The sequence below is a fragment of the Quercus robur genome, chromosome 2, assembly GCF_932294415.1.
Source record: "Quercus robur chromosome 2, dhQueRobu3.1, whole genome shotgun sequence".
NCBI classification, from domain to species: Eukaryota; Viridiplantae; Streptophyta; class Magnoliopsida; order Fagales; family Fagaceae; genus Quercus; species Quercus robur.
The window spans coordinates 90,082,304-90,100,652 of record NC_065535.1 but is presented as its reverse complement, the minus strand read 5'-3'; the positions used below and the strand labels follow the sequence as shown (position 1 = coordinate 90,100,652).

Genomic DNA, 18,349 nt, shown 5'->3' with positions numbered 1-18,349 from the left:
AAAATGTCTTAATTGAATAAACTTGAAACTTAGAGGACCGAAACGAACAAAAGCAAAGTTAGATTATTGAAATGAATTATGGTGAAATTTAAAACTTGCGTAGGTAGCAATCCTAGTCCAAATTTGACTTAGATTTAGTGCGAATTTCTATTGATTCCTCGCTTTAATTGGACTCAAATTTAATTGGGTTGACATTTTTTAACTTCATTATTACATTTGTAAAAATATAGTTCATTAGCATTCTTCTTTACACATACTGGCATGTAACTCATGCATACGCGCAAGAATTTGAACAATATTTATAAAAAGGATAAAAAAGACATTGAAGAATTTTATCAGTTATCTCTATGTCCTCATCAACTTAAAAAATTCTTGGAAATAACGTTCACTGGATGTGATATCATGATACCATCTTCATCTTCTTAATTATACATTTATATCTATGTTCTCATCAACTTCAATATGGGGATTTTAGCACCTCAGTACAATCACCTAAATGTACAACCTGCCCTCAAAATGAAAGATTTGAATAATTAAAAAAAAAATAGTGTTAGGGTTTTCTTGAGAGAGAGAGAGAGAGAGAGAGAATGGGCTTTTGTTTATACTTAACATGTTTTGACTATTGCAAAATATTGAAACATATATTATATAGAAGGAGAAAGAAACGATAAATCACAACCCAATCATGGATTTTGGCATGATTTTTTTTTATTTAGTCCCATGTGTTACGATGGCTAAAATATTAACTCCATGGATCTTTAACAACATAAATTTGTATACAATCAGGTTGTAGATTTATAGCTCTTATACTTCCAAATATGTATCATGGAACTAAGGCATGGTGTTGCAAATATCACCTACGATGGGAAATTAGTAACAACAGAAAATATTATAGTCCATAGATGCAGTTGCACATATTTAAGAGATTAAATTTTAGAAGGGTATGGTGTAAAACTAAAGTTTTACACCCTCCAATCCCAACATGCAGTTGCACATATTTGGAAGTATAAGAGCTTAAATTCTAGAAGGATGTGGTGTAAAACTAAAGTTTTACATCCTCCAATCCCAACATGGCACAACATCTATCACATATTAAACAATAGACACAACCACACTTAATCAATTCAAATACCTATATGAAAATCCAACTCAAGTAGGAGTTAATTGAGATGTTATTTGATGTGGCAGGATATATTGAGTTTTAAGTAAATAGTTGATGTGGCAATCTCTAATTAGATGTATTTTATACCTCATTCTTATCAAATTCGGATTCATTCTTTAAACTACGGGATATAAATAAGCTTTATTTTCTTAAGAATGCGTAGAGTTGTTACATTTTGGGTAAAGCAAGAGAGACATGATAGGTATAATTGGATTGGATTACTAATCAGTAGACGGTGGAAATAGTCTAATAAGAATTCCACTTTAAAATAAGTAAAAAGAGACAAAACAAAACAGTACTCTCCTCATTGTCCTTCACTTTTAGCCCATTATTTGGGTTGAGATAGACTAATTAATGTCATGTTCTCCTTTGATATTAGAGACTTGAATCCAGTTATTACTTTGTACAACCCAATATAAACTTCTATTGGTACTGGCATTAACACAATTTTTATTCTTCTTAATTCAAGCCAGCTTCAAATCCGAGACATCATTGATCATTCATTCCTTATTCTCCAACTTTAGCATGCCTGATGGGGATCAATTAACAGAAGTGAGCATTATATTTGGAAATTTTCTATAGCAAGATTGATCCCTAATTGAAAATAAATGGAGACCCAAAATTAAATGAATGGAGCAAAAGTAGTACTTGATCTTAGTATATTTAGAATTAGTTCTAAAGTTCTCTTCTAATGTCAAGAGAAGGGCTATATAGCGCAACTTATAATTTCATAATCTTGCCACCATTCCTTGCCTAAGTTTCTTCTTGCAAGACTTTTGAGGCTTCTATTCCTAGGAATTTGTAATTTTTCTGTCTTTATATGCCTAATTATATATTAAGGAGGACACCCAAAGTAAGAATCCGACAAAGACCAAGAAGCACTCATTCTTAGCATGTTAGCTGCCAGCCCTTCTTTATTACTCCTCTTGTGTGACTGTAGAGAATGTTCTGAAGTCATCTTCAGTAGGAGCTGTTAGTTAACAATTCAACCATGGATACCTTTATATAATTTTTTTGTGAACACATGGAAGAAGAACAATTGAACGTAGCCAAATGACAAACCAATTGAAACTTCTAGTTTTGTTGCTAATGCTGTAGTTAATGATTGTGGCTCCGATATTATGATGGTTTTATTATTCTAAAATGCTCTGAAATTCACATGAAATAAAACAAAACTGTGATACAATCCTCCATTCTATTTAGAGTTCTAGCTATCCAAAACAATTCCATTAAAATTTAATGGGTAGGAATAAAATGGACAATCTACCAATCCTAATCCATTTCAAAACACTCTAATCTATCCGGTAGTTCCAATATTATGACACTAATAATTTGAATTATCCACCACCCTTTTACCACTTTAGTACCAAATCCCAAACAAATTTTATATTACCTCAATATAAATAAAACTAAACCATTGAAGTTGCAAAGATCAATAATTGAGACAAACTCATCACTATTTCAAATATTTAAGGGAATGAAAACTATATGAGAGAGAGAGAGAGAGAGATGAACCTTAGTGAGAATAATATCGAAAAGATCCATCCCTGCTTTTGAACCCCCAATCGTTGTTTGGTGCCTGAAATTTTCATAGGGAAAAAAAACCTGAGTTTGTAATGGCATGGCAGGTAATTGGGTAAGGTGATGGACCGTTTGAGTGAGGAAAAAAAACCTCCTTTGAGTATGTATGGCTAGTCGACAAACTCTATCTATCTTTGTTTTTAATGTGGCTAATAAGGGTAACAGATAGGAGAGAGAGAGTATTTACACTTACATGATGGACCACCAAAGCTTGTTTGAGGATGTATCTCTCTATTCTTTGAATAGAATCTTGTCAAAGGATGGTTAGTCAAGTCGTTATTAGCGTCTTTGGAAGTGGAATTTAGTATTTTGTGATATTTGGAAGAAACAAATATTGCATAAAAGATTAAGTTTGAAGCCAAAATTTAGAGAGAGAGAGAGGAGTACCAGTGGAGTTGGCAATTTGTTACTGTGTTGATCATTATCTGCTACTATCTGTTATTGCGTTGATCATTGACAGATGATTCCATAGTTGTAGGACTTTTAATTTGTAGATGAGGTCTATCCTTAACACATTGCCATTAATTTCCTCTACATTGAGTTTCTTTTTGCGTGGAAATAAGGAGTGGAAAGTTTAGGCGGAGGGGGAGTGGGTCGACCATCTCTCTTAAGTTTTATCCCTCTCTGTCTCTTCCCTCTAGAATTTTCTCTCTTCTTTAGAGAACCATTTAACGCCTGCTTCATTTGACTCCTCGGTATTTGCATTGCCGTAAATACCATGAATATTTGGATGGATATTTATGACATGATATTAGTTTTGGCACCAAAATTAAGAAAATTTTTTATACAAATGGCATAAAATTGGACTAATTTCTGATTTGAATTGAACAATTAGAAGGATAATTATGGTATGATCTTCACGTAAATTTAGACACACGATATAAAATTGGAATTCTAATTTGGAATTCTAATTTGAATTTCTATCAAGTTCATCTATTATTATATATATAGATTTGCCTACGCTTTCCTGATAAGTTTTTCTAGAATTAATTCCATCCTTCTACAAAAAATATATTCAAACACTAAAATTAATTATTCAATATTACTCCAAAACAAACTATGAAATGCATTAACTGATACAAAATAAAATTGACAATACTTTCCTATAATGATATATATATTTGCAAAGCTGTTGAAAAAATGAATCTGACATGTGGTTTCCATTTATCTATATATATATATATAAAATCGAAGCCTCTGATTTCTCCACAATTTTTCATATCAGCATTACTTAAATAAATAAATAAAAACAAAAATTCTGATTTTATTATAAAACCGGTTTTAAACAACTCCACAATTTTCCACATCAGCATTACTTAAATAAATAATTAAAACAATAATTCTGATTTTACTATAAAACCGGTTTTAAACAAAATTATATTAGTCATCCAATTCCAACGTAGAGAACTCTGTAACAGTCTTTGAATCTATCTTTAAATTATACACTTATACTATACTACTGCATATATGGTCAAATTTGAATAAACAAGCTTAATTATCAATAAAAAAGATATAAACCAATATATAGGCTCTAGCAGTGGTTTAAGTATAACACAAAACCTAATCCTATTATAATACGTATTCTCACACACACACATATATAGTCCCCACGATCCCAACGTAGTTCATCAACTTCATACTTTTTAAGAATTCCTTATCTTTTCTAAATTTTCTTTGCGCTGAGTGTGGTACTAGGGTTTGAAGATGACGAAAGTTATAGAAAAAGTTCAGCAACTCTTTGCAAATCTATGAATGAAGAGCAAGAAAAACCTCACGGCCATGCATGTGGGTGAAAAGCATAAACTATATGTGATTCCTAACCAATACTTGTCTTCTATAATGTTTCAAACATTACTTTGTCAACTTTAGAAGGAGGAGAAGATCGAGGTTAGAAACAAAGAGCCAATTACGTTGCCTTCTCTACATGAGATGTTGATGGGGAATACATATATTTTTCAGGAACCACGAGTAATATTCTTTTTTAGTATTTGAAGCATTCGCTCAAACTAGAAAGACTTTGTTAATGTCACTTTGTCTTGAATCTTCAAGGTTGCTATGTGTAAAACTATAAGTATGCAATTTTTTATTTTTTGATGGTCTTATATATATACATATGAATTTTTATTTTATTTTTGTTCAGGCCGGTTGATAAAGTAAGACTTGGAGGAGTGAATCATCTTCGTTGATAAGACAAAATACAAGGAGGGTGGAAAGTCATGTTCATGATTAAACATTCAAGGTACGAATTATATGATTTATGGGCAATTTAAATTTCAATTTGATGATGGATTTTCAATTTTAGAATTTTGCATGTGTTGCAAATCTATATTTAAAGTGAGAAACTTTTATATAGAAAGATTTTTAGAATGATGATTAATTTTCTATGGTTAAAATGAATCTTTGTAAATAGAAGTTTCATAAATTCTTTTTGTTTTAATGGCTACTTAAAATGGTTTAATTCAAATACAAAATAAACAATTTTAGATCTAAAATTATTTGCTAACCAGTAATGTTGGCCTGTTATAGTTTATTATTTGCATATGTGTAGAGTTTAAATATGATAATTGTCATTGTATATTTAAAACTTTTATGATTGACCTCTTATAGTATGGTTTTCATGTTAAATTATGTATGAACCCGGTACAAACAATCATAATATTCATTCACATGCCTCTTATATTTTAAACTTCTTTGTGCTCATGTAGAATATGAGTATCATCTAATATTCTAGATTATAGAGTATAAGAAATATATTTATTAAATAAAAAATGATATATTTGCCTATCATGATTTGTACAGAGGAAGCATTCATTTATTACAAATTTTTTTTTCAGCTACATATTTTGCAGTAATTGTATACAATTGTTGAATTTTCCTTTAATGTTTGATTATATTTCAAATGTAATTATACTTTTGTAGCATGCTTAAAGTAAATATATATAATTTTTGAAAAACTATCTCATGCATCACACGGGTTAGCGACTAGTATATATAAAAACATAAACTTCATGCAAGATAGTATGAGATCATGCCAAGTGGCGCCTTCTATGGTTAGCTTTTTTATTTAAGCTATCTAGCTTTTTTTTTTTTTTTTTTTTTTTGTTTGGTTAAAATTTATTAGACCTTATCTGTTATTACACCTCACTCCTCTCTCTCAATTGACAATAAAAGATCAAAATCACGTTTAAATTTTCTCAATTGATTATAAAATAACGTTTAAACTTTCAACTATGGAATTTTATTTTCAAATAACATTAAATATTAAAAAATTTAGTTAGTTGTCACGTTTTATTGAAAACTAGCATTTCGAGGGTCTAAAACTCAAATGTTAAGATAAAAATCGAGTTGTGGAAATCGAGTTTTAGAGACTCGAGTTTCACTTCTTCTTCCTCGCGTTCTTCGGACTGTTAGATCGTTCTTCGTTCTTCTTCTTCGTTCTTCGACGGCAAATCTGAAGACCAGATCGTGCCTCTTCAAATCAGATCTTCCTCTTCAAATCGTCTCTTCGTTTCTTCAGATCGTGCCTCAAATCGTTCTTCCTCTGTTTTTCTTCAAATCTCCAAGTAGAAAATTGAGGTTTTGCTTATTGGAACTCGAGTTTCTGAGACTCAAGATCTATAGATTGAAATCGAGTCTATAAAACTCAAGATACTAGTTTCCATCATTCTTTCTAACGAATCTTAACTTACGATATTCTCCCTCTTCAATGTGCTATTCTGCACATTCCCTCTTCAACTATGTCTCTTACGAAACCCAAACGTCTCCTTAATTACACAAGCTCAATTATTTTACCTCTTGTTGTTCTGAGTTCTGACCCTTCTCATTTCCATCTCAATCTCCTCTGTTTCCTATACATTTGGTTAGACAACTAAAAAACGAGTCTTTCCTAAACTATGTGGTTGAATCTCAATCTTAAAGGATTTCGTGAATGACAAAGGGCCTCAATTCCACTACGGAGATGTTCTCCATGCTTGGCATGCCATCAATTTCAACAGGTCCCTAAATCTCTCACTCTGTTTCTCTAAAACTAAATTGTTATGCTCTTTCTCTTTCTCATCTCCTTATTTAGAAAAAAAAAATGATTATTACCTGTAGCATCTCAAAGATTTTTGCTGCAAATTTTCAAAATTAAATGAATTTGAATTTTGGGTTTCTATGTGGTCTTTTAATATTTGGAATGATTCCAAGAATATAGGTCCGACCCAGAAGATCAGCCTCAAGCCAAACGGTCGACCTTTCATTCTGTCAAGGTAATAAGAGAACCTGCATTGGGGGTTTTTTATTTTATAATTTTTTTATTGTGTAGTTATATTCTTTAAGAAAACGGTTTGGGTTTTTTATTTTATAAATTTTTTATGGTGTAGTTAAATTCTTTAAAAAAGAAATCAGAAAGAAACTTTTTTTTTTTTGAAACAAAGAAACACAATTTCTGTTAATCCATATCCAGATTTCTGTACATACAAATGGATCCCACAGATCAAGGATTGAAGCCAAACACATAATCCACTCATGACATATAAAATTTGAGGAACAAATACTTCAGTGTCAAGAAGAAAGTAAAGGCTCAAGTCTTTTTCTTTTCTTTTATTTATTTATTTTTGTGCAGGTAGAGTTGTCCAAGTCTCTAGGTAGTTGGCAGTGATCTTGGGTCCCTGACATTAGTCATGTAAGATAAGTGTAGGTACATAACTAGAAGTCTAAGGTAGTGTATTTAATACAACACATGCTGAAGCGTATGTGTTCATGACTTTTGTTGGATGTTGAAGAAGCCACGAGAGTTTCTGATGGTAGTTATTCAAGGTAAATTTATATCTGGTGGTTCAGCCAAATCCCACAAATCAAATGAATGAGTTATAATACTTCTGAGCTTCTGAAAGTGGCTTTCCCTGATAGAATACCTTTATGGACCTAAAATACATACTCCTTCCGTCCCACTTTGTTTGTCCTGTTTGAAAAGTCAAATATTTTAAGGGAATATCATTTATTGTCTTGTCTGCCTTATAAAAATGTATAAATTTATAAAACTACCCTTAAATAAATTTATCAGTTTTTTTTTTAAAAAGTTATTCTTAATGAGGTTTAGGGGTATAATAGAAACATTAGTAAACTAATAACTTTTATTTTTAGAAACAGGACAATATTTTGGGACATCTCAAAATGGAATAGAGGACAAACAAAGTGGGACGGAGGAAGTAGTAATCTTCAGACCAAGAAGAACCAATTCCCAGAGTTGCAGGACTCTATAATCACTATGAATGGCAACGGAGTAAGAACTAGTACTGCAAAATCATATATAACTACACATCATAATTGCCAAAAAACCCCAAGCTAAGTGTCAAGCTTCTATTATGTATGGCTACTGCAGGTGAGGTTAAGTAGTGTATTAACAGTTGGTCATTATTTTGCAAGAAGTAGAACCCAACATAAATAATGTTATAGTTGGTCTTAAGGAAAAAAATTTCATCTCTTAGCCAAATTTCTGGAGCCCTTCACCATAAGGAAAAAAAATTCCTTTTGTTTTATGCCTTTTATCTATTTTTTACTGCCTATTCTCTTCCCTACTCAAAATTTTCATGTGTTTTATGGTTGCCTTAGAAATTTTCATAATTTTTTGTTCTAGGTATGTTAGAGCTTGCCAAATGCATATTATCAATTTTGTTATTAATACTTATGCTCTTTAAGGCTCTGTTTGGTAACAACACAACACATATTTCCACACACTTTTTCACCCACACACATTTCTACAAAACTTAAACAACATTACTAGAAGTCTCTTACCAAAAGGGCCCTAAATATTTTATAAACTAAAATGATTAATCTTAGTTCTTATCCTTTCAATCTTTGAACTTTTTTATTTATTATTTATTTTACCTTGGTTGGATTGTGGTCCCCAAAGACTCAAACAAATTCCCAGAGATTGCATTGCTTGCACCTATCTCACTTCAATCAGTTGTGCATCAAGTGTTGCTCAAGATGGAGGGTTGGCATGCCTATCCACAGATTGTTATAAAATTAATTTTTTATCCTCTTGGCATGCCTATCTCACTTCAATTAGTTTTTTATCCTCTTAAGTTTTGTCAAGCAACCTAAAAAATTAGTGTAAGTATTGATTCTTTAATTTTTATATTATTATTATAGTTCTAGACTATGAACCAATCCCAATAGTTGCAACTTAGCATATGACATTCTTTGAGTATTTTAGAAAAAATTACTATCAAATTTTGTCACTACCGCTGCTTTTCTTGACTATGTGAAATTCTTTATGAATCTATTAGTTCTCCAACTTGGATAATGATTGCAATAAAGTTGGTCTATGAATGAAAATTCACAGTCTCCTTTTTTAAATTTTCATTTAGGCCTTAACTACAGCGTTTGATTACTACATAGGCAATGCTTTTATAACTGATGACATATTTGCAACACTTGGATTGAAAATTCATGGTGGCAAAAATGTCCTTTATGTGTGGGACATTTTTAGGGTATTAGTTCTTGGTATGTATTCTATAAATTCTGGAGAAATATACAATGAGAGTTTCAAGTAGAAGACTTGGTCTTGGTGCCAAAGGACAATTTCTTAGAGCATTTGGCCATAGATTATGACATTATGTTATGCTTATTAATTTATTTTTCTTTTTTATTTTCCTCTTTTTTAATAAATAAGATAATTGAAGCTAATTATGTAAATATTATACCACAAGATTAGATATTTTATATGGGTCATAAAAATTAATTATAAATTATTTGAAAATGAAATTATAAAGTATTTGCGCATCGTGTGAGACATCATCTAGTTAAATAAGAATGACAAGAGTAATTAATATAACATAGTTGAGACCAAACTCATAGGTTTAAGCCTTTTGGGTTAAGTGGTGTCCCTATGTATATAATATTAATTACTCAATTGGAATCTTCTCAAGGTGTTATCTCCCCAACATAGAGTTTGGTGAACAAAAGTAAAATGATTTCTAGGCATCTAAGATATTCTTATGTAATACAGAGAAATGTAAATTTTATGTCATATGAGACTGCTGTTGAATATAGTGATGATGAATAAACAAACCTGAACAATTGTTTACACATCTCTCAAGTTACTCGAACAAACTATTGTTACATAGGATATCATCAACTGGATAAAGCAGATAAATTTTAATAATGATCAACTAAGGAAAAATAAGTAGAAGAATCCTTAAAATATACGTGGAGTTTCATTCATTTTTTATGTATCTAAGAAACATTGGGGCTTTCAGGAATGACAACATCAGACAAAATATCTCCTAAACATCTCAAAAATGTTAAGACATGACAACATTTCAAGTTGAAATTGTGCTTTGTTTTGGACCTTTTTTTTTCTTTGTACGTCACCAGATTAGAAAAAAACAAAGACTTGGAAAAAGAAACATTACCATCCACATTCAAGACAAAGCTGACCAAAAAAAATAACACAGGGAAATTAGTTGCCCAGGCTGCAGTTTCTTGGACTTCAGCCAGCATGGGTTTCTGCAACTACATATCCATTGAAGCTCTTTTCTGTCCACCAATATAATGATTCTGCAGAATTAAGCCTCACTGCAGCAGCCATTGCATCCCTTACAGCCGAGTATCTGGCAACTAACATATTATTGGCAAAAAAGCCATATCAACCAACAAAGACTATATTATGCCACAAAAGCTATACCTCCTCTCCTCCTTGTTTTATGCCAAATACCCTTCACCAGTGGAAGTGCCTGACACCCTGCAACAGCTCTGAAGCTTTGAAATTCACTTGTAGAAGAAAGCTGCTGCAACCTTAATGCAGGAGCATAACCAAAAGTTATTTCAATATTTCATTTTAGATTTTCAGTGGATAATTTCAAATTGTAACTTAGTTATTTGTTTAGTTTGGATTGGTATTTGAGTTTGGTTAGGATTAGTAGTTTATCATTATCATTTGTTTAGGATTATTGGATTAGTATTTGAGATTGTTTAGGATTATCAGATTAGTATTTGAAATTGTTTAGGAGAATTTATCTTTATCTTTGTGATTCTTGAAAGTTTGTAAGACAAAATATTATTATTATTATTATTATTGAGATTATTTGCAAAGATTGCATTGTGTTTGTTTGGTGGTAAATCCAAACACCTTAAGTGGGATGCCTAAGGTCTACAGTAGGACTAATCTAGGTGGGAAGCCTAGGTTGTCCTGCATCAAACCTGCTTCAATATATTTTTTCTTTAGATTAAACAGAGTTTGCTGGAATAGTCCCTTCAAATAAAACTTTGTTATGATGGTTCAAAAAATGGCAACCAGGCTAATAGAAAACACGTAAACTCCTCTTTATTAAATTGGTTATGCTTCGGCCAGAGAGATCCAATCCCTTAGTCTAGTCAGGGATAATGAATTCAGTTCACAGGCAAAAATCAGAATAAAATTTCAGCCCTATCGAGGCTTCACTGCAAAAATATACATTCCAAATTTTTCTCTGCTACAAAACAGAAAGAAAATGATGTTGCAATCATGAATTTTCTTTTGCCCAATTCATTCTTCAATGAGAAAGCATTGTGGCAAATCTTCCATCAAGACTAATTTTTTACTGTAACTTGAGGCTCCCGAGGTTCTGCATTTCCTGGAAAAAAAATCAAATAACACACCCCCACTAGTGGAGTTTGCAAAATCATGCGCTCTGAAAATCTTGTATTCTTTTTCAACTTCATACTTACTAGATTTTGATGAAGGCCAAACGAAGTAATCATTACCAGCACGCCAATAAATGGGAAGGGAGAAAATCAAGTCAGCCACATTGGATTCTAGAGATGCCTCAGCTATTGAGACTCCCAACTGTGTTACAGTCAATTAAATCTGCAACAACTTGCAGCAAGTAGCAAAGAGTAGCCTAACACTATAGTTTCCAAATCCAAGAGCCATTTATGGTTGCTCCTCTCAATATGCTCATTATTTGGAAAGTATTTAGCTTTCATTACTTTAGGCATTAAAAGAGATGGATCTGTGATAAACCTCCAATATTGCTTAGCCGGTGGAGCCTGGTTCATCAAAGCTGCTTTCCATATCTCCAGCTCACTTTGCCATTTAGGAAGATGCAAAGTATTCAACTCAAATTGTGAAAGTTTCTTTTTTTCACTCCCATGACCCCCCCAAAAGTTAGATTCTTTCACATTAAACATCATCAGGCCCTTGTGCATTTCTTTTCTTTTTAACAAATATGAATGAGTTGTATCAAAGACATCATGAAATTTCTGTAGCAATTTATTTGCTAGTTATAACACCAGCTAATGTAGATATTCATTAACTGATTGGAAATAAACTGCTATGATCATATGTGCATTAATCCAACATTTTATCTCTGTTTAAGATACAGATGACCTTTCCTAGTAATGCTTTTCTAAGGGTCAAGGATCTGATCCATGGTGCAAGAATTGTTGGCTTTATGGATTATTTTATCATTCAACCAAAAAGAAAATGTTTGAGATGACAAAATAAAAAGTTTGAAGCCTATAAGTTAATGTTTTATACTCCTGCAGGTCATGAAACCTTCAACTCATTATTTCATCTAAAAAGGTTCCAGACTGAATCTAGCAGGAGCTGTCATGTGCATACGTACTGAGTAACAGCTCCCATCGAAAAATTGAAACGTACTTGCAGAGCAAAAGAAGGATCCTAGCAATTTCAGACAACAACTGCATATGTTAATTTGGCCCAATTACAGAAGCAGCAGTGATTATGTCTCTCAGTGACATGATTCTAGGAGCAAAGCGATTGAGGTGAATATGAAGAACGTAGTACCAGCAAAGATAGATAAAGAGCTAGCGATTTTCTCAAATTGACAGAGACTCAAGAGCACAGTGAAAACAGACAAACTGAAATGTTAATGAAAAAAGATACTAGTTATGAGCATTACCATTTCTTGTCTCCCAGAACCTAGAATATGTTGGCTCTCATTCAAGAAATATCATAAAATTCATTGCACATAGCAGAAACTAAATTATCCTATAATAATACGATAGACTTAGCCAACTTATGAAAAGAACACGAGTAAGCTAGTTTGAAAATCTTTAACATGAATAATCCAATTTGCAAATTCTAATATTCTAACATGAACAAGCTATTCAGTAAATTCCTATGTATTGCCTTTTCAAATGGGCCTGTCAGAGGTAACTGTTTTCTATACAAGGTTTGCTGTATCATTAGTTCTAAATTAAAATCTGACCCTCCAAGAGTGGTAAGATCCCAGAAGAACATGATTCTAAACCGAAGGCCCACTTTTTTCTGGGTTCTGACGCAAACTGAATACATACATGTAATTTTCCCCTTACCAAATCAGTCATTCCTCCGTCATGTCAACAATTTCTTGAGATCACCTAACCTTCCTGGATTGGTAAGGCCTTGAAGCAACTTGATGACTTCATCAGTATCATCAAGAAAGTATTTTGCCTTGCTTGGTTTCATACCAACACTGCAGGGAAAGACTTTTGCTGCGGCTGGCAACTGGTTGGGAACCTTAGCTGCAATGGTTTCAAACATAACTTCATCTGAGTAGTCATCCCCTATGCACAGCACAAAATCTGGCTCCTTCCCCTGACTTATCATGGTTGAGATAATGTTTTCCACAGCTGTCCCTTTGCTAATGCCCTGAAGTTCATTAAAAAGGCCATCCATTACAAACCAAACAACCAAAATGGAATGATCAATGAGATAATGACTGATTGAATAGTATTCTGCATATGTTTTTCATACTTCAAACCCCTATATAAGTTATATAACTATGCCTAATCACAGAATCATTTGTGAAAATTCAATTCCCTCCCTTATTTATATAAAAAAAAATAACACTATCGTAGCAGTTTCCCTCTTGAATTTTTCTTAAATTGCTCAAAATACCTTCCCATATAATTTCCTGGTTTCTAAGCAACTAGCATCTACTACAGAATCTTAAATATCTCAATTATGTCTCATACCTGTGGTTTCACTTCAACTATACCGCGCCCTCTTTTAACAACTACAGGCTCATTAGAAAGTACATTCTCAAGGTGGTGGAGAAGATCCTTAGCCTGGAATGAGCCAAATAGAACATCAGCATGTTCATGGTGCCACACCAATGCACTCTCTTTCTGCTCTATGAAAGACCCGTCAGTTTCCTCTGTATAATGCTCCATCACAGGTAATACCATACTTTTCCAATCAAAGCTCATTGTTAAGTTGCAAGTCTCCCAAGAAGAATCCTTAGTCCACCTATAACAAGTTTAAAAGCAAAAATAAACACAAAATCAAGAAGAAAAAAAAATGGTGCTCTTTCTTAAATAATCACACAAACCAAGAAGTTGAGGCATTACCTAGTAAAGTAACCATGTTCTGCTGAAATACCCAATTTCTCACATGGAGAAAACCACTTGCTAAGATTATCTCTTCCTCTGCCACTCACGATGAAAACAATGTTTTTGGGATCACTACATAAAGAATTCAAGACAGAAATAACTTTGCTACTAGGAGTCTTGTCCACAGAATTTTCTGGAATCACAGTGCCATCATAGTCCAAAAGGATCAATCGGTTATTCATTCCGCTATAAGTCCATACGGCATGATCCATACTAAGTTTCTTAAAATTTTTACTCAGAGCCACAACCCTGAATCTAAGGCCCATCCCCATGGACCAAAACCTCATGTCATCATGCAATTTACAAGCTCTCACAAGGTCATGATCAAAACTCTTGGCCCAATAGGAAACATCATGAGTGCTAATGTACTTATAGTGTTTCTCATGGCGCAATTCCTTCTCTGTATCCTTGGCCGTGATTCCGTGATACATGCCAGAGCAAAGGTCATCAATATTCCATGGATTGACACGAATCGCCCCACTAAGAGAAGGCGAGCACCCAATGAACTCAGAAACAACAATCATGCTCTTTTTAGGCTGCGCAGCCTTGTCAATCCCCAATGCCTCATCCAGCACAGGGCTGCCCTGCCTGCACACAGTATACTTATAAGGCACCAAATTCATACCATCCCTCACAGGAGTCACCACACAACAATCAGCAATGGCATAGTATGCAGCCTTCTCTTGTGAGCTAAGTGGGCCATTGATTATCACAACCGGCTCATACCCGGGTTCTCCAAACATCTCATTAGTCTCTTTAGCAAGATCAGCTATCTCAGACTCAACATCCTGAATATCCTGACCCCGACTCCTTGCCGGGTTTAGAATCTGAATAAGAACTGCCTTCCCCTTCAAAACATTTTGCCCATATAGAAGCTGTTGCATTGCCTTAATCTTAAAACCGATTCCCTTAAACATGTCCATATCATCCAAACCCAACATCACAATTTTCCCATTAAATCTCTCCTTAAGTTCCTTAACCTTCTTAGCCGTCTCATCATGAGACAAATCCCGTTGAAGATGACCCATATGAACCCCAACAGGTAATATCTTAACAGTAATAGTTCTACCATGATAATCTAACCCAATGTAACCCCTTTTAGACTGATAATCAATACCCATCATTCTACTACAACATGTCAAAAAATGTCTAGCATAATCAAACGTATGAAACCCAATTAAATCACAATTTAAAAGACCATGAAGAATCTCTTCACGTACCGGCAAAGTTCGATATATCTCTGACGAAGGAAACGGACTGTGCAAGAAAAAACCAAGCTTCACTCTATAAAACCTCTTTCTCAACAAAGTAGGCAACAACATAAGATGATAGTCATTGATCCAAACGTAATCGTCATCAGGATTGAAAATCTCTGTCACTCGATTAGCAAACAGCTTGTTCGAGATGGTATAAGCTGTCCACTGCTCTCGATCGAATCGAGGTCCGTGGACCGACATCATAGGCAACATGTAATGAAACAAAGGCCATAGGTAATGCTTACAAAACCCATGATAATACTTGTCTCGAATCTCGTTCGGCAAGAACACCGGCACGCATCGAAACTTTTCCCACAGTTGTGCCGCCACGTCATCCTGAACATCCTCGTCGATCTCGACCTTCAGGCAACCGACGTAAACGACATCCACGTCAGCGCTCAAAACGTCTCTCAGCTCTAACGCCAGGCCACCGTTAAAGTCGTACTCGAAACACCATTGGTTCGTGCCTTCCACGCGCGTTCCGCGTATTGGTAACTGGTTTGATACGATGATGATCCTCTTCCGAGAAACCCTGTTGTTGTTGTTGTTGTTTTCGATTTCGTCCGAGGTCGTTGTCGCCGTCGTCGTCGTCGTCGTTGTCGTTGTTGTTGTTGTTGTTGATGTTGTTCCCAATTCGGATATTAAACCCGGAACCCGAATTGCCGTCGGGACCCGATTCATGTACCATAAGTCTTCAACAGATATGAGATTTCTAAGGTCCGTGCATGATTGAGAAAACATTTTTTTTCTTCTTTTTGAGTTTTGGAAAAATCACACACACACAGTTTTGAGTTTTGAGTAATCTCCTTTTCTGTTTTGGTTTTTGAGTTTTGTGTATAAAGGTGGGTTTTTGAAATCATAAGCAACTTGGAAAGGAAATGGAAGATATTGATACTATTTCCTTAAGAGTCTGCAAAGCTTTATGTTAAAAAGGAAGAGAAAATGTGACTGAAATAGTGCAGATAAGAACAACGAGTTACTCTATAGAATTTAATGTATATGGGGTACGTAAGAGAGTGATTGGAACGGACGCTCGAGATTGACTGACTCACCATGCCTTCGTCCTTATCGTTGATAATAAGGTCGAGGACTATACACAAATAGTATCACATTTTCAACTTTACGTGTCAAGTTTTGCTTTTACATTTGGAAAGTTTGAATATATCTAAAGAAATTTTTTTAATTAAAAATGATAATACAAATTAACCCATGAATATTGAGATTGTTCTTTAAATTACTTGCTTTCCTTGTCAAGAGGGAGGTAAGAAAAAAGATGGCCGATTTTGTGGCTCTAATACCAGAGAATCAGTAAAACATGAGAATGAGTAAAATGAGTTAAGCTGTCTAGTGCACTGGAATATTGGACAACATACGAAACTAAATCTTAGTGATATATGGAATTTGCTTGTCTTACGTGTGAAATAATTTTATTTTATGTATAAAATGTGGATATTTAGTATGAAAGTAAGGATATTATGTGAAATATTTTATGATTGACATTTTTGGGAGTGTGAAATAATAATATAGATTGAATTTGCAGTAAATTGACTAATACAAATTACATTACAGGAAAGAATCACTCCCAATAATTATAAGATTGCTAGAATCACGCCTACAATGTCAATATTACAAGTAACAAAATGATTGTTTGGTTCATGAAATTGCTAAGATCATACTAATGGGTGAAAATCGAGGGGGACCTTCCATGAATATAACATTTTTGTTATTATTATTATTTTTCTTGAATTTCCATACAAATGCTTGAGTAAACCAAAAAAAAAAAAAAAACTATATAACAATTTTGATGATTAAAAAAAAATTATATAAATCACTTTACACACGTTCTACCCATGTTCAGGACTTACGATTTCATTAAAATGAAAAAACCCAAAACTAAATAAATTTCAATTGAGATTTTTTTTACAAGATAGAAATTCTACCCTAACCTAATCTAAGTATAAGTGCTTGTGGAGTGACCATTACACCAAGGGTGTGCGGTGGTTCAATTGAGTTACATACTCAAATTTAGTCTTTTTATTTTTTTTTATTTTTTTAGAGAGTTTCAACCTATGACATCCGCTCTTAATAATAGCTCTTTATTATTAGATCAAGACACCAATCAGTTTTGGTGTAAGCGGGAATTGAACCCCAGATTTCTTATACAACCATCAGAGACTTTACCAGTTGAACTAACTGGAACATACTATATTTAGTCTTTTTTAAACAACTATAATAATTTATTTATTATGTTGTATCTTTTTTACAAACCCTTCGATTTAAATATATACTATTATTTTTTTACAAATCCTTCGATATAATATTACTTATAAATATTTTCAATAAACGTTTGAGTGGATCACACTAATTAACTAGTAATAAAATAAATAAAAAGTTTTTGACTTTTGAGTGAGAGAGAGAGAGTTTAATAACTATCTTAAATATTATTTATGCCTATTCAATGACATTAACTATCATATCCAAACTCATTTATCTTGTGGATTTTTTTTTTTTTTTTTGAGGAAAAATCTTGTAGATTCTTAACATTGAAAAAAAACATTCTTTAAGTAATGAAGGTTTTATTATTTATTTTTTAAAGTGAGATAATAATAAGATAAGATAGTTTTTAATAAATAGTTATCTTAAAAAAATGTTATTCTTATATAAAGTTATTAATCTCGTAACATTGTCAGTGTTATGCTAGATAAAGATGTAACTTGAACCTAACTCATTTTAGATCATATTTTAATTCTTTGAGCTTTAAAATAATTGGTTAAATTATGTTAAAACTTAAAAGTTTTATAGTATAAATATTGTTTAGATTAGGTCCCAAAATTTTAATTTTCTCAATTAAAGTTCCAAACTCATGAAGAAATTTCAATTTGACTCTCTCCTTATCCATCCACGTTATTTATTTCATTTTTATGAATCTAGGCAATAACAAAGCAGAGAAAATGGGAAACCATTGGCAAAACTTTGTGTTTTA

The 18,349-nt window shown here is 33.0% G+C and overlaps 1 protein-coding gene and 1 long non-coding RNA gene across 3 annotated transcripts; both read right to left on the bottom strand.

The window, feature by feature from the left end:
- Positions 1-1,447: 1,447 nt before the first annotated feature.
- LOC126715737 (uncharacterized) lies at positions 1,448-3,431 on the bottom strand. Of its 2 annotated transcripts, XR_007651905.1 has the most exons (3): positions 2,937-3,431; positions 2,678-2,741; positions 1,448-1,691 (listed from the first exon to the last, which is right to left on the bottom strand). It is a non-coding gene; the product is annotated as an uncharacterized LOC126715737 (long non-coding RNA). The 2 variants fall into 2 exon arrangements; XR_007651904.1 differs by lacking the exon at positions 2,937-3,431 and having other exon boundaries at positions 2,678-2,930.
- Positions 3,432-12,776: 9,345 nt separating this feature from the next.
- On the bottom strand, positions 12,777-16,340 carry LOC126715732 (probable alpha,alpha-trehalose-phosphate synthase [UDP-forming] 11). The gene is made up of 3 exons (XM_050416498.1): positions 14,069-16,340; positions 13,694-13,967; positions 12,777-13,367 (listed from the first exon to the last, which is right to left on the bottom strand). Exons 1-3 carry the CDS (start codon positions 16,105-16,107, stop codon positions 13,071-13,073), a joined length of 2,610 nt encoding a protein of 869 aa, XP_050272455.1. The 5' UTR covers positions 16,108-16,340; the 3' UTR covers positions 12,777-13,070.
- Positions 16,341-18,349: the final 2,009 nt, after the last annotated feature.

Bases quoted from the DNA above. Each gene is read 5' to 3' on its own strand.
- LOC126715732 (XM_050416498.1), bottom strand. From the start codon at position 16,107: ATGTTTTCTCAATCATGCACGGACCTTAGAAATCTCATATCTGTTGAA. The intron at 13,968-14,068 runs GTAATGCCTCAA...AACTTGTTATAG, and splicing joins GAACATGGTTACTTTACTAG to GTGGACTAAGGATTCTTCTT. The intron at 13,368-13,693 runs GTATGAGACATA...AATGAACTTCAG, and splicing joins TAGTTGAAGTGAAACCACAG to GGCATTAGCAAAGGGACAGC.